The following is a 17,425-nucleotide window of genomic DNA, read 5'->3' as shown; positions in this document are numbered from 1 at the left end:
GAAAAAATACAATAGATTTATTCTGTTGTAGAGAGGAATGTTTATTTTCTCGTCGTATTACCACCCCTCCTCCTCTCCCAGCTAAGGAGTTACTGCCCTGCATGACTAAAGGGGAAGCAGCATGAGCTCTGCATAGAGCGTAATGCTGCTGCAGTTTTTTCGTTTCATTTTTCTTTCAGGGTAACTTTTCAGTACAAGTTGACGAGGCACACAACAAACTTAGAAAGCATGTTGAGGGGGAACATACTTTTGTCATTGCTTATTTTATCGTTCAACTTAACGCTGACACAACAAATATGCTTAAAACTGAAGACTTACCTCCTACTTCCTCATCACTGTCGTCTCTGCTTGACTGAATTGCTCCTGCTGCTCCGCTGCATGTGTGCTGTGACGGTGGCTCCACCCCCCGAGGAGTGGAGCCACACAACATGAGTTCATGAAGCTGGCGCCATCTGCTGGATAGGTAGCACAATATCGGCCATCTTTTTGGCCGATAGCCGATAGTGTTAATGACCCCAATGTTGGCCGATAATATCGGCCAGCTGATATATCGGTTGGGTCCTAAATAAAAGTACTTTATACCTAACCCAAAAATCAACGGGCAGCCAGTGCAGTGAAGCCAAAATCGAGGTGATGTGATCCTTCTTCGAACCCGCCATTAGGTGTGCTGCATCATTTTGCACCATTTGAAGACGGGAGAGGTGAGACTTAGAGAGACCAAAGTACAGTGATTTACAATATTCAAGGCGCAATTAAATATATGTGTGAATCACTGTCTCAAAATCATGTTTTGACAGCAAATGCTTAACCTTAGCAATCCTCCTTAAATGATAAAAACTACCTTTCATTACAGCACTGATTTGCTTTCCAGAACTAGATTTCTGTCAAGCAGAACTTCCAGATTGGTCACTACAGGTTTCAGGAATGGGGCCAGTGTATCAAAGTCAGTTAAATATGGCCCATTTGACACACTGAGGCTAAAAAGCATGACCTTAGTCTTGTCATTATTAAAGTGTAGGAAATTAGCCGACATCCGAGTTTTAACCTCATCAAGGCAGTTTAGTAGACAATCTAGTGGGTAGGCCACGTTTGATGGGAATGCAAACCTGGGTGTCATCTGCATACAAATGGAAAGAACATCCGTGCTTCCTAAAAATAAAACCCAAAGGCAGCAAGTAGAGGGAGAACAACAAAGGGCCAAGCACCAACCCTTAAGGAACCCCACATGAGACGGGAATGAGATGACGTGAAACCGCTTAAAGTGACAATAAACAACCTCTCAGGCAAGTAGGACACAAACCAGCCCAGAGCAACTCCTCAACTCCAACTAAGTGTTGCAACCAAGAAATCAGGAGTCAGTGGTCCACAGTGTCAAAGGCAGCAGATAAATCCAACAGCACCAGAATTTCAACATCTCCAGAATAAGTAGCTAAAAGTATATCAGGGTCCACTGAAGAGAAAACCTCCTTAAACAGGTGGGGAGAAATGCCATCTGTTGGTGAACCTAAGAAAAAAAGCATACATGCAATAACCAAAATGGCAACGGTACACATTTTAATAATGATTAAAAAATACTGCAGTCAGCATCTAGTTTTAGTCATGTTTTTTATGGAGTTGTTGGATTTGAGTGCTGAAAACCAGTGAACTTTTGAGACACACAAGAGTCTCAAGTTATTTGGTACTAGGGTAGGTGTGTGTATTGGCCAGAATCTAGCAATAAACCACAGTAACAGGGAGATAAATATGTACAGATAATTAAGGGTGCAATGGATCATTGTTGATCCGTTATCCACACGGATCTCTCTATGTTTCATGGCCCGTGGTTGGGTCACATGAAGGGCCGAGGTGCCATCTGTGTTTAATTTAAACAAGAAAAGCACAGCAGTGATCAAGGCGGAGGAGGAAAGGAGCTTGACAAACCACCTGCATCATTTAAGTCGTGTGTGAGCATTTAGGCTTCTCTGTAAAATACAAAAATGATACAAATGGCAAAAATGAACACACACACATACACATGCCTCTCTGTGAAAAGGAGGTGGGTGGCGCTTGCAAAATACCTTGGACAATTATTACATTAAAGGCACAGTCCGCAGGATGACGCCGTCAGGGTGAGGAGGAGGAGATTTTTTAAATTCGAACGGCTGTTGCTCACTCCCCCGCCCTTCCTGAAAGAGCCGAAAGCCACACCTCCCAATGTGCACGCGCAGGAAAAGCAGAGTCAACATCTGAGCATTGCTTCTTGTAATAGAGCTGAGCTAGTGTTAGCAATGGAGTTATCTGAGGTAAGAAAGTTGTTTTTAACCAGCACGTTAAACACTTACTGTTTACAAAAGGCATTTTATAAAGAATATCTATAAATATATTTATATTTTAAAATACCAGTAACAGTTGGCAATCTATATTGTAAATAAAATTAATCCTATCAAATTGTTAGCATTTTATTTCAACTAGCTTATTTTTAATTGCTTTGCCATTCAAGATGGAATGAATATATCAAAGCATATAAATAATTTATGTGGAAATCATGAATAAACACTGCATTCTGTGTAGTCCTCCTATAATCATGGTTGTTTTCATAGTTTCTGTTTATTGTTGGTTTAGCCCAAATTTTGACTAGATGTAAACCTGATCTGTGTCAAGATTGATTAATATGCAAGAGAACTTTTTATATTAGTATAATTTTTTTTGTTCTAATACAATTTAGAGTTCAGTGATTGAGGAATCCTCTGAGGAAGAGTTTGAACCTCCTATTGCATCCTCAAGACGTGGTGCAAAAAGGAGATGCCCACCATCATCTCAAAGCCGTGGTGCATCCAGAGGCCGCGGTGCATCCAGAGGCCGAAGAAGTGTGAGACACTCAGCTGTGGACCTTGGAGATGAAGATCTCTCTCGAGTTCGGAATCTTTGTTCCGAGCGAATACTTTGAACGTGTAAGCATAACAAAATTACACTAAATTATCCTAAAAACTGTTGCTGTAGCATCTCTTTCCACTTTTGTAGCAACACATACAGAACCTGAACCCTCAGCAGGCTATTGACATCCTTACCATGGTGCTGGACAGACACTGGTGTTCTCTTTGATGTACTTGCCCTCTCTGGTCCACCTGCCACAACACCTCCAACACCCAATCAACCTTCATGGTGTGTATGCTCCCACTGCAGAGATATACCAACTGATTTGGAAAAGAAATGCTGCCAACAGCCTCCCCAGACATGTATTTCAACTGTACCACACATGGAGGAGTTTATTCTGCAAAATTCCCTGACCCCAATGGTAACTACACTGGTTTTATTCCAAGACGATTGTAAATAAATGTATATATTTGATATTTTATATAAGTTTGTTTTTATATATTTTTGTTTGATGCTCTAATAAAGTGTTCTAAAGCACAACTCTGTGTTGCATTTGTAAAAATACCATAAATTTTAAAACTCCTGCACAACAACAAAAAATTATGTCTACCTCCAACATTTTACATAAATTTTTAAATTATTAGTCCTTATTTCCCCAAAATATATCTTTATTTTCAAAAAAAAAAAATACACAGGAAACAAAAATAAAGAAGGTTTTGGGTTTTCTCTTGCCTCCCCCAACACCTATGTCTGTGGCAAAGTTTTACCTGTAAATAAAAAATAAACTCAATTAGCAATGGACTATAGTGTGGAAGATGTAAGGCAGATAATGTTTTATTTTACCATCACCGCAAGTCCGTAGGTGTTGTAGAAGTTCCTCTGTTGACGGTGCAGGAACTCCGGACAGCAAACCATAACTCCTTGGATCCTCAGGCCTTAGCTTGTAGCGTCGAGGAAGACCTTTCTTGCTTGTCAAACATCGGTTAGTTGCTTCTGGTATATTACAGTCATGAACTGTATCCTCTATGTTAATTTCTTGCAGAGTCTCAAGTTGTAATGTTTTTTGTAATGCTGCTCCAGTCCTGTGAACAAAAGCTTTTTATTAACTATGCGCTATTGCAGTTTTATAGAATGTTAAACGAAAAGAATTACCTTATGTGTATATAAGGTGTGTAGTCCTCATCACCGCTGTCATCAGTACCGCTGTCCATCTCGATGGTTTCGTCCTCCTCTGAAGACGAATCAACTTCTGGTTCTCTGTTTGGTGACCATGTGTCATCTGATGACTCTATCCTGAATATACACAATATAAAGTTTTTAGTATGGAAAATTACACATTTTATTAACATCTGAATACTTACACAGAGTTTTGAATATTGTTGAACTCTTCCTCGTCAATGTTTGCTTCAATTCCCACACAAGATAACCTAAAAAAGTAATTATTGTTTACTTTTCCTGACAAATGTGACAGCCAAATACAGATACAACCATGTACTTACATTTGTGAAGATCCTTCATTTTTAGTTTCACCTTGTTCCATCACCTCCTCCAAATTATCATCCCTATGAAAATAAAATACAAGCACAAGAATATGATTAGAATCAATGCATATTTTGTCATTTTGAAGGTAATAGACCTCGTCTATTGGCCGTCATCATCACCCTCTCCTTATTTTTCTCACTCTACTTATTACGCATTTCTCTGTATCCACTGAATTCCTTCTTTACAAATAATTTCCTGTCTCTCTCTTTACATTTTAAAAACACAATTGTGTTATTTTTTTCTGATAAACTTTGAAATAAAAATCTAATTTTTTAAAATATTTTTAATTTTGTTGTTGTGAAGTGCCTCAAGAGTTTTATCTTGAGAGGCGCTATATAAAATGTAGTTTTACTATTTATTTCTATAAATTTTTTATAGTCATTCATTATCCCATTTCTAGAATTTTTTCAAAATAATCCACCACTAACTTAAAACAAACAGAGGCAAAATTATAATATTCCTGGTAGGTTTTTATGCAGCTATTTACCTTTCAGATGATTCTCCATGAATGCTAGACAGAGCTGGCACTGGTGTTGGAGAAATACACAGCTGGCGCTTCAATGGTGTAATGTTGATGCTTCATATTTGGACTGATGACTGTAAAAAACAAAGCCCAAACATTAGTGATCACAAGCTAAACAAGTCTCCCCAGCCTTCACAGATTTTTGCACGAGCAGATTATCATTACTTTTATTTTAATATGGAGTTTTCACATAGGTAAGACCACAAACTCAGACGGTAATCTGTACACGTGGCCCACCCAGGTTAGCACAATATGTCTGTCAGTGCTAATGGAAACGTAAGATTTTGGATATGTTCCTGATCAATCACACCTAATTCTAACTGCTGAATCTCCTCAGACTTCTACAAGTGCTACATGAGCTGCTGATTACTCATTTTAATCAAACACGCAGCTCAGGAAAGTGTAAACACCTAATTCAGCTTTCAAGATGCTAAATGAACCCCGCTAACGGGGAAGTTATAAACAAGAGCTTAAAACAATATACTGATGTGGCCTATAGTTAAACGCCACACTAATCATTAGCTCCCATATAAACAAAAAAATAAAATCCCCTTTCGTTACTCAAACTTCTTCCAAATATAGCATAAATAGTTCGGCTAGCATCGATTCATGTCGACTTAGCATTCAAGCTAATGCTACATTAGCCATTAGGACACCAAGCATACAAAGCTTGTTTGCTCTATTACTTCTTTCAGTGAAAGAAAGATAAGTAAATTTATCCGAAAAACAATAAATAACTTACCTGTCTAAAAGATACTTTGCCAACTCTTCATCCGTTTTCAGGCCGTGTAGATCACGAAAATCTCTCCATCGTGTGTAAAACAATCTCCAATGTAAATTCTACTCGACTGTCTTAAACGTCTTACAGCCACTTTTGAAGAAGGGCTTTTAAACTTTTTAAATGTTTTTGAGATGTGGAAGGCAGTCGAGGAATCAGTAATTTGGGGTTTTGTTGCTCCATGTTTCTGCAGTAAGCCGAGTGAGGCGCGTGACACTGTTGTGCACGCTGAGACTTGCTCGTGCTCGATGATTGACAGCTGCCCCCTGGTGGAAACGCAGTGCTATTGGTCAACGCGTTAGGCTTGCAGAAATATTGGCTGAGCTCTACAGGGCAGGGGAGGGACTTAGGAGAAAATTGAAATATTAAAGATTATTTACTTTTTTTAATAAAATTGGGTCAGATGGTCAAAATCAAACATTTTTAAAGTTATTCTACATTTAAATGTTGCAGACTGTGCCTTTAACGTGGTGGGACCTGTAAATATTGGCGGGGACAAATTGGTAAAATAGAAGGAAAAATAAAAAGCAGTTCAGAAAGGTGAGTAAATGAGTTGGAAATGTGTACACGGGAAGTAGGGATGTCCCGATTCAACTTTTTTTTACTTCTGATATGATAATGATATTGCAGCCTTCAGTATTGACCTATACCGATTACAATCCAATATGATAATAGCACAAATCATACATACTTTCATCTATTTCGTAGTGTAGAATGCATCAAATGCTTGATCAAGTGATGTTTCTCAATCGGAGAACAAGAGCCAATAACGGCAAGTTTGGAAAAAAAAATAGAATTTTTTTAACCATTGGTTGCAAAAATGTGTACCTTAACAGACTGCTTTTATCAGAGGTTTTTGATGCACTCCGATATAAATGAATCCATAAATCCAGTGTTTTGGGGCCAATATCGGAACGGGACATCCCTAGCAGGGAGTGAGCGTGTCTAAACAAGGCAAGCCATTTATTTATTTATTTTTTTATCACAGTTTTTACTTCTTATAATAATTAATTCTTATTAATAATTAATTAAAATATTTTATACTTTAATTGTGTGTGTGTGTTTATGAGAAGCGCCTCGTGATTTTTTTCTTGAGATGCTTTATAAAAGATTGTTTTCTTTCTTTCTTTCTTTCTTTCTTTCTTTCTTTCTTTCTTTCGTTCGTTCGTTCGTTCGTTCGTTCTTTCTTTCTTTCTTTCTTTCTTTCTTTCAACATTTAATCTACTGCAATGCTCTTCTAACTGGTCTTCCAGGCTTTACTGTGAAACCTCTTCAAATGGTCCAGAACGCAGCGGCGCGTCTGGTCTTCAATCAGCCTAAAAGAGCACACGTCACCCCTCTGTTCATTGAGCTCCACTGGCTACCACTAGCAGCACGCATCAAATTCAAATTGCTAACACTAGCATACAAAGTCCGAGACGGTACGGCTCCCATCTACCTGAATCCTCTTGCAAAGGCTTACGTCTCGGCCCGGCCGCTCCGGTCATCACAGGATCTTCGGCTAGCGGTGCCTACACCACGCTCAGGACAATCCAGACTTTTCTCATGCATCGTTCCACAAATGTGGAATGACCTTCCTAACACTACCAGAACTGCGGCTTCCTTTTCTATTTTCCAGAAACTCCTGAAGACCCTGCTCTTCAGAGAGCATCTTCTTAACTTGCACCTGTCCCTCCTCTCTACTGTCCACTCCTTGTTCCCTCCTCTCCATGACTGATGTCAGTTTGTTGTTCTTACTATTGTTGTTAGCCTCAAGGGCAAAATGCCGATTATCACTTGTAAGTCGCTTTGGACAAAAGCGTCTGCTAAATACATAAACATAAACATAATCTGCAATTGTACCTCTTGGAATACTCAAGCCAGACATATCTGAGACACATCCAGTACAATTGCAAGATCTTGTTCTGTCTGAATGAAGGCAGTAAAAATGGCTGACACCTTGCAGACAGAATTTGAATTGCATCTTACCAAAGAATTAAAGTAAATGTTCGCATGTCAGTTTAGTATCATAATTCAAAAAATGTTTGCAATATTTCAGTGTATAGATATTTCCATGCATCCCGGTTTAGTACATGCTACAATTGTCTTTGATTTGGAATAGGAATCAGTAGCTGCTAAGTCTTCATCCAGACATCACTGAGCATTTACAGAAAAGCTGCACACTGGTGCAATATTTGTCACCTGCTGCATGACAGGGAGCTGAGAAAAGATATAAAAAGACAATTTGTGATTTAGAGGAACACAGTTTTGGTTAGTTGACTGATTTTAAAACATATTTTATACCTTAAGGTTTTTGAAAAGGCACTGTCATTAATGCCTATCATAGTTTTTTACAGACGTATTAAAGCAGTTTTCAGACAGTTAGATCTTCAATAACACATATACGGATATTTACACATCTCAACAAATCACACAAGAGTTCACTTTAAAATGAGACCAGAAGTTATCAAATAGACCCTGTGGTTGCAGAAGTACTCATTAAAGTGTGTCATTTTTGAGCTGGCCAAAGGGTTAAAAGAGACAGGCTGTATCCAGAAAGGATGCATCCCTGTTGAACTAAAATAGTTCAGAGACATCTCTTTGAAATTATTCCACTTTTGCTTGTTTTTCAGTTGGTCGTCACATAAACTCCAGTTTACATTCTGTTATAGAGAAATCCCTAAAACTGAGTCTAGTGCTTGAGCAGCTGTGGCCAAATTGTCAGTCCACATGACACCCAATGAATTTAAGGTTTTAAAACTTTTTGTTTTGTTTTAACAATTTTGGTTTGTGAAATAGAAGATATATATATATCTGAATTCTAGCAAGACTGGAATAATTATGTCTCAGGTTTAATTTCAAAGCATGGATCACTGACTTCTGCTGGTTGTTTGATATAATTTTATTAGGACATTTTGTTTATAAATGTGTTGATTCAGCCATGACTCACACCAACAACAGGTGTTGTCCTGGTTTCTGTCACAATTGTAGTTGAATTTGAATCTTGATTGCAAATTAGAGCATGGGTCAAATAGCGTTTTATAAAACTGTAGTGCAATATATTGAAATTCTGACCTCGTTTCTGACCATTTGTGTAGATGGAGCAACACTTATTCAATGCACAATGTACTCTTTTGAATCAAAAGCATCCAGCTTGTTATTTCAAGTTAGGAAATCATCTCTTTTCAAAACATGTACCTGCTTCACTACCTTTATGTTCACCATAATCATATAAACATATAATTATGTAAACCCTGTTTTCACTATTTAATTCATGACTCAGAAATGAACTGTAGGACACTTTCTGTGTCTTATAGACTAATTTTCTGACCGCATCACACCTAAATAAATCCTGTTTCCCTCTGTGCAGATGCCAAATGCGGTTATCATGCAAAATCTGTATCAGCGCATGATCTCATTATATTATGTAGGCACCTGAGTCAGTGCTCTACACAGTGAAAGCTCAGAACATATAATAACATTAATAACCTTTAACCTTTGCCCTTAGATGGCAGTGCACTGAAGGTGAATACTAAAATAGCTTGTCCTCCAGCTACACAACAATATGTAGGCCACTTTCTAGTGTGTTCTTTCCTCCTTTTGTAGCTGAGAAATAGTGATGTCATTCTGCAGTGATTCTATAATAGCAGCTTCTTTTGACTTTGACCATAATGTGTTGTCCTTTGTTCTTCAGAGGAGGTCTGTGCGTGCTTGCTTTCTGTTTATTTGAGAGGCATTATTCTGATCTGAAAGAATGTTTCTCTCCCACTCGTTCATCTGCTGGTGCTCAGTCATTTCACTGTGCTGGCAGATGCTACGTTCCTCTCATGCCATGAGTCAGGAAACGGAAAATGTTGTTGAGCTGAGCTGAGAAAATGGAGGAAGTCATGTTTAATCAGGCAGTCTTTTATCATTTATTAGACCACATCTATTTTCATCTTTGTTTTTACTTCTTAAGTTGCTGTCAGTAGAAAGCAGAAAGAAGTGCAAATGTGTTGAGACACAACAGATGCAGCATAAAGTTGGAAAAGTGTGAAGAAAATGAAGGAACAGGAAAGCTGCACTAAACTGGAAGGTGACTCATCCTCTGCAAATCTAAATTACTCACTGATAACAATATGCTCTGCCCTATTTAGCTCACATTTTTTAAAGATGTGCATCACTCGTTTAATATCAATACATTTGCAGTGGACTCTAGTAGGAATAAATTCCTTGTAAGTCGTACTCTAGGGAAAAAAGCTCGGATGTGCCCATTCCGTGAAGTATAGTCAGCTGAAGGAGAAAGTCAATGAACATGACAGGATTTGGACTCATATTTCCTGACATTTTGACTCTGTTCTCTTTGTAACATTAATGTTTTATCTCCGAAAATAACACAGCCTGCAGGACCTCTGCCAAGTGGTGGAGTTGCTAATGGTTAGGGTGCGTAATGAATGGGGGACCCAGGAAAGTGCTGCGGTTTGGCGAGACCGACAACCGGATGGTCCAATGGTTTCTTTTGGTCTGGTTTTGGTTATTGGCGGAGATCTTTAGATTATTTATTTATTTATTTTCGTTTAGTTTTTTTAAGTCTCCACAATAATAAATATTTTAAGCTAGCTTGTTTTGCAAACTTGCCATTGTAGCATTAATACAAGTCTCCAGCTTCCATATAGATGTTGTATAAAAGTTTGTGTTGTTTCTTTTTGTGTTTTACAGGAAGAAGTCCTTCCTGTACTCTGCTCTCTATGCTGCCTGTATTCTGGGGGGGCGTCATGTCATGAAACAAAGGGAGAAGTTTGAGTTGAGGAAACCACTGGTGCTATGGTCTCTCACACTAGCTGTATTCAGGTAAAACAGTTCCATCAGGTTAATTAAACTTGACTTACGTCATGTGAGGAGCTGATGTAGTCTGTCTGATTATGTCGTGATAATCAGTTACCTATTAAACCTTTTCTTTGAGGTTTACTTGTACAGTATATTGTTCTCTAATTTTTTAAATGAGTGATTAATGCTGATTTTCTGTCTTTTGTGTTAAATTTGGAATGTTACCACTAGGAAGTGTAACGTGACTAAGGAGCTATTCCACCAAGGTTATTTAATCCTCTCTCTGCCTCTGACACAGTGCTCGAGTGCATGAGACTGCCTCAAGGTCATGCATTTGCTTCTAAAACTGTTTACTTTCCAGCAAGAGAAGAAGAAGACAAAGGACTCTTTTCTTTTATTAAATCAAAGAACTATATTTTTAATAAAGCTAATCAAAACAAGTGTTAGTCAATAATACAATGCTGACCGATCTGTGAAATAACAATGTTATGATTAATATGCTTTAATAAGTAAATGACTTCAATCTAGTTCACTAGACACACTGATACACGTAATGCAAACGAGGACACATTGCTGTTACTGATCCAATCAGAACCTTCCTAGTCTGAAGAGTGGCATAGTCTCTGTGGCGTTTATAAATCTGCCAACGTTGATTCCACCAGAATTCAAAACATCCAGATTAATAAAACCAGTTCCAACGCCATCTTAGTTCAGTTCTCAAGATCTCACTGGAGTTCACCGCATGCTAAGCGGAGTATCGGACCGGCCATCCGGACTTCCCTTTTTAAGCTGAGAGCCACCAAGCTGGAAAAATCTGTTGCATTTTACCAACCAAGAAACGGTTCCTTTCAGAATAAAAGCTGAACGCACTGACCCAAGGAAGGTCCCTTTTGACGTTCTGAACCACCTGTCGCTTTTTACCTGGAGACAGTCCAAGGACTAGTTTGTCGTACTGTTGACGCTGTACCACTGGCTCCAGTACCGAAAGGAGGGTCCGAGGACCTGGCATTCTGGATCTATACAGGAGGTCTCATTGAGGGTATGTGTGGATGCGACAAATAGGGTGTCTCATGTGTTTATGAAACTCCGGTCAAACTCTGATCGTAATTAGAAGCAAAGCATCATCCCTCACTCAGACTTGCTTCTCCGGATACGAGAGTTCTGATAATAATACGATTCACACACACCATCCATCTCACATCTCATTCAAACAGATCCATCCATCATTAGTTAGTTAGTTGTTTAAATTGTTTAAATTATTTAGTAATAAATCATCTTAAACATTTAAAGGACTCTCTCTCTTCTCTAGTCTCTGTTAATACAAAGTGTTACAAATCCCTACAATAAAAAGTTCCAGTCTTCTGGTGAAATAACTCAGTGGTCCGTAAGATTGATTTCATACTCGATATGCAATCTTAATGTCTCACGGTCCTTAATTAGATGTAAATTAACTTCATTACAGAAGTTATATTTGTATTTGGTATTATCGATATAAAAAATCTGCACATCATAACATAATATTTATACTGTTGGCATTCTAATTGTATTTCTTTTCAGTATATTTGGTGCCATTCGTACTGGGAGCTACATGACTTTCATCCTGATGAGCAAAGGACTTAAACAGTCAGTTTGTGACCAGAGCTTCTACAACGGGCCAGTCAGCAAGTTCTGGGCGTATGCTTTTGTTCTTAGTAAAGCGCCTGAACTGGGTAATGAACTCTGATTGTTTGGTGTAATCATGAATCTTACAAGCATTTGTAAAAATCAAGAAATTGGTCCCAAAAGGCATTAAGTTTAGGATGGCACATGTCCTTACAAGAACTCTCTGAGTCTACATAATTCCACTTTGGCTGAATTAGACCAATCCTTAATCCAGATCTGGGTCCGGATCATGTTGGACCGCAAAAGTTAATCCCTTCTAATTTTACTCACGACATACTTAAGGTGAAGTGTTCATACTAATCAGTCCATTACTTCTTTTTCTCATCGTGTTAACAAACCAACACTTAGACAAACAACATAAACTAAATATTACATAAACAATTTGTGGATCTAAATATAGCAATTCTTTATTTTGTTCTTTTACATTTTCTTAATAGAGAAAGATTAGAAGCCTAATACTTATTATTTTTTCTAATGTCATCATAGTTTTGAATCATCTGCATATTTGAGAATCTTTTCTTGTCCCGTTTACGTCCGCTCTCCCACATGCAGGTGACACGCTCTTCATCGTCTTGAGGAAACAGAAGCTGATCTTCCTGCACTGGTACCACCACATCACTGTGCTGCTCTACTCCTGGTACTCGTACAAAGACATGGTGGCTGGAGGCGGGTGGTTCATGACCATGAACTACTTGGTCCATGCCGTCATGTACTCATACTACGCCTTGCGGGCGGCCGGCTTCAAAGTGTCACGCAAGTTCGCCATGTTCATTACACTGACCCAGATCACCCAGATGCTGATGGGCTGCGTGGTCAACTACCTGGTGTACTCGTGGATGCAGCAGGGCCAAGAGTGTCCATCCCACATGGAGAACATTGTGTGGTCCTCCCTCATGTACCTCAGCTACTTTGTGCTCTTTGTCCAGTTTTTCTTTGAAGCCTACGTTGGCAAGTCCAAGTCATCTGCTACGACTGTCAGCAAGAAAAGCAATTAGAGGAATGCCCAAGGTACAGGAAGGAGGGAGATGGTTAAACAAATTATAAAAGGAATTGGAAATTTAGAGAGGGAGTGAGGGACTTGAGAAGTTTTAGGCTGGGGTGAGAAAATTATGACAAAGGGTTTTGAGCGGGTGGGTGGGAGGGTTGTTGTTCTTGTGCATTACTCATAATGTGCAGATTTAAGAAGCCCTCACTGAAGGTGATGTCTCCCTCCAAGGATTCCTGAGGAAGCAGCACCACCATGTAGAAAAGCCATCATGAGTCGTGCTCCTGAAGTTTAAGTTTCCTTTTGGAATTACGTTTAAAACCTCTTTTTTTATTTAAAAGATGATGAAATCATAATTGATTACAAACGTCAGAAAAACCTTTATTTATTATTGAGATGAAAAAATAAGGTACATCTAAAGATGGATGGTGTCAGCACTAACACAAGTTTTGTCTGTCTGTTTTCAGTGTTTGTTATATATTAGTTTGACCTGAACAAGAAAAGGTTTGAGCTGCCGGTGAACGAATGAAGCTTTAGGAGTTGATATGAGCGGATTGGGTGAGGGGGCACTGTGTTGTCAGTGTCTTATATTGCAAATTGCAATAACTTTCTCAGGTTTTTGGCTATCTCTCTCTGATTATAATATGCATATCAAGATGAAGTAGACATGTTTAACATCTGCTCCAGTTTACAGTATGGCTGAACTGCTTCTAAAGCAGTTGGTGTATTGAAAATATAAAGTGTGAGTGGCAGAATGAAGCTGATTGGACTGGCTGATGTACAGATGAGTGCACTGCACCTGGCCATGGTTGGAAATGGATCCTGGCAGTGCCCTGCTTCACCACTTGTCGACCTTGCTGAAGTTGCCAACCACAAATGGAAAATGACCTGACGTTCTCCTTTGTGTTGAAGTGAAGAAAACCTGTCTGTTGGACACGTAAGTTTTAGATGAAGTACAGACTTATTTGTGTGTAGCAAAAAGGGAAAAAAACTAACAAAAAAATAAAATAAAAACAAAGCATACTGTCTAAATCTGCTGTATTAAAACATAGTAATGTGTCCTGATGGTGTCTGTTGTGCAGTTGCACTATATTAATGTCAGAAAACAACTGTTGCTGAAAAATGTATGAACAAAGTGAACATGTGACATGCCTGTGATCTGTTTTTTTTCCCCCCTGTCTACACCGTCCCGGGTTCATTCACGCATTCCTTGTCCAATTAAACACATTTGAAACCAAACTTGCAGTTTTTCTAGTAACTGTAGAAAGGCAAGTATGTGATTACTGCTTTAGATATTTCAGTAGCAGCAATGAAAACCTTTCTTCGACAGTGGGGATTTCACTTAAACACAAGTTTCTCATTTCTCTCAATTTATTTCAACAATCTTTTGTGTGCTTTGAAGAACTGTTTTGGTTTGTTAAAATCAACATTACAAACATGGTTGTCAAATCTCTTGGGGTTCTGGTCTATCTTTTGCTAAATCACCAAATATGATTCATCAAATATTTACTCATCTATCTTTGCAAAACAATGTGAAAATGACCTTACCAGAAATTACATGAAAGAAATAAAACATTAATAAAAATCAATTTGTGCATAAGTGTATGATTTTATTTTTAGCTTCATCTTTTTGGCCATTATTTGTATGGATGCACAATATATCTGTATCTGATGATGTTTGTCACTTTTTAAACATCGGTATTGGTCCGAAAAATTGGTGGATATTAGCAACTGATAATTGTTCCATCTTGTTTCCATTTGCTTATCTGTTTCAGAGGGTGAGGGGGTGATGTGTGTTTGTTTAGTGACAGTGATTGTAATCATTTCAGAAGCAGAAATGTATGTGGTGTGTGTACATAATATAACTTCAGCTAATCATTTGCATTCTATACAAAATCTGCTGATTTTAGAAGCATTAATGTCAGTTTATTGGAATCGACAAATAATGGTTATTGGCCATAACAGTGATATCAATACTGGTATTGGCCCAACAATTTCATATTGGTGCATCACTAATTATTTGGGTAAAATGATCAGTGAGTAGGTTTGAACCCATCTCCAACCTAGTCTCTTTGCTGTTGTGTCATTGGGCAAGACACTTGACCCCATGTTGCATGTGTGGATATTGATGGTGGCTGAGAGTGCCTGATGGTGCAAAAGGGCAGCCTTGCCTCTGTCAGCCTGCCCCAGGATAAGTGTGAGGTGCTTTGGATGTCTTAAAATCATTATATAAACCTAATCTATTCACTTTTTTGGCAAAAATAGTCATCTTTTCTAAGGGACCAAACCAATAATTCAATGTAAGTACTTCAGTAACATTTTTGTAGTTGTAATTTTCAGTTATTTGTGACATGTCAGTCAGCCTGATTTCTATTAAAGCTGGGGAATGTGGTTAAAAACAGTAACTTAAACATGTTTACATTTGACTGTCTGACCCTGTTCTATGATATAAAGTGAACTAAACTAGAAAGTTATATTTCCCCTAAGTCCCTACCCCGGCCACTACAGCAAAACAAATAATTTACCAGAGCCTAAAACATTGACCAGAGTTGCTGTCAATCAACAAGAATGCACTTCAGTTCCCAGCATGGACTGTGGGGTGACACGCTGAAGCAGTTTAGTAAATATACCCACAGGCATCATATACGTAGACGCCCAATGGACTGGCGCTGCCCATCTTAGATGGGTCTCCATCTGCCCCCAGTGCATTTTTTTTTCTACTGAGGCATGATAGGTAAAATATAAATACTGTAATTACCTAAAATGAATAATAATGAAATTAAAATATACAATCCCAACATGTAGGCTAGAAAAGTCCCACGTGGTCCGTTTTCAAAACTATGCTGGTTGTTGCAACTTTAGGCTGTGCAAAAAAGGGGCGTAGTTGTCCACGCTGCGTTGACTCCGGTTGGGTTTTGAGAGTGAGGAGACCCACCCAATATGGTGGCGACACTGTTACCTCTTCCAGCACCCAATGAGGTGTCTATGTATTCATGTATGCATATACTTAGCTTAAATACTAACTCAATGGGAAGCTCAAGTCACGCCCATCTACTTTCAGTCCATGTGTCCCCTACTGTCAAAAATAGGACTGGGGGTCTTTGGAGTGATAAAACTAATGCTCTCATTCCATTTAATATGTGCTGTTGATTTAACATACGTTAGTGAATCTTAACCCTTTGATGCATGAATTATGAAATCTTCAACCATGATTTTTTTAACAATTTTTTTCATTCGTCTTTAGGTGTGAATGAAACAAATTTCAACAAATGTTTTTTTGTAAGATTTTATAATTTACAAATAATTTATTACATGTCCACCTCAGTGGGCAGCGAGCATTCTGAGCATGAAATATGTTGGCTTGGCTTACTGAAGTCCAAACGGAAGGGGCTCAAATGCAATAAAGTCTTCAACAGCTGTGCTTAATAGCAAAAACAAATAAATAACAATTTTGAGTACCTGTCCACTGTAGTGACCATTATGCATCAAAGGGTTAAAGACACATTTTTATGCCAAGAAGGTGCTTATTTTCGACAGGAAGCAAAAGCTACTTTAGGTTTTGTGTGAAAACACATAAGACTATGACTGCTAGTCTCACAAAGATTACATTGTCAAACCAGACAAGGAGAAGAAGAAGATGAAAAATGGCTAAGTTTAGCAAGTTTTGCATCCTTCTTCCAGGAAAAATGAAGGAGCATTAAACATGGAGAAAAACCATTATCAATCTGCCCGAGTGGTAGAAGCTACGCTGGGGAGAACAAATTCTGCTGTTACGCCAAGGTGCGAATTATGGGGGGGCTAAGCGGAGCCCAGCTCCCCCAAAAGATTGCTTGGCTTCACTAGAAGCCATGGACGTAATTTTGGGGGGGGGGGGGGGGGGGGGGGGGTACAGGGGGGACATGTCCCCCCCACTTTTTCCAAAGTCAAGTATTGACCCCTGCACTTTTTACCATCCAAAAACAATATTACGCTATATTAATTTGACACTGGTTGAGCTCTAGGACCAAGCAGAAAACAACCGTTTATGTTGAAGCCTGTTTCCCATTAGAGCATACTGTAAAGATCCCCCCCCCCCCCCCCCCCCCCGTGCCCCCCAACTTCTAGAGTGAAAATTATGTCCATGCTAGAAGCCCTCAACTTACACACACAGGGGAAGCTCGAAAAATGATAAATTTTTTTACCTATATTACAATATTTATATGGACTCTCAACTTACCGAGACTGTCTGGAGCAGAGAGGGTGGAGAGTGCTGAATGTTAATGCGCTCCAGGCAGCGGCATCCTACACACGGCCACAG

At 38.8% G+C, this 17,425-nt stretch overlaps 1 protein-coding gene across 1 annotated transcript in view; it reads left to right on the top strand.

Annotated features, from left to right (window-relative positions):
• Nucleotides 1–14,717, top strand: part of elovl6 (ELOVL fatty acid elongase 6) — a 42,372-nt gene extending 27,655 nt beyond the window's left edge. The window contains exons 2-4 of the mRNA XM_015950563.3: nt 10,374–10,505; nt 12,039–12,190; nt 12,696–14,717. Coding sequence (XP_015806049.1) covers nt 10,374–10,505; nt 12,039–12,190; nt 12,696–13,138 — 727 coding nt within the window. The 3' untranslated portion in view covers nt 13,139–14,717. The remainder of the gene's footprint in view (nt 1–10,373; nt 10,506–12,038; nt 12,191–12,695) is intronic.
• The last annotated feature ends 2,708 nt before the right edge of the window (nt 14,718–17,425 follow it).

This window comes from Nothobranchius furzeri, chromosome 1 (assembly GCF_043380555.1).
Source record: "Nothobranchius furzeri strain GRZ-AD chromosome 1, NfurGRZ-RIMD1, whole genome shotgun sequence".
Classification (NCBI taxonomy): domain Eukaryota; kingdom Metazoa; phylum Chordata; class Actinopteri; order Cyprinodontiformes; family Nothobranchiidae; genus Nothobranchius; species Nothobranchius furzeri.
The sequence above is the reverse complement of the archived record's forward strand: the minus strand, read 5'-3'. Positions and strand labels throughout refer to the sequence as shown.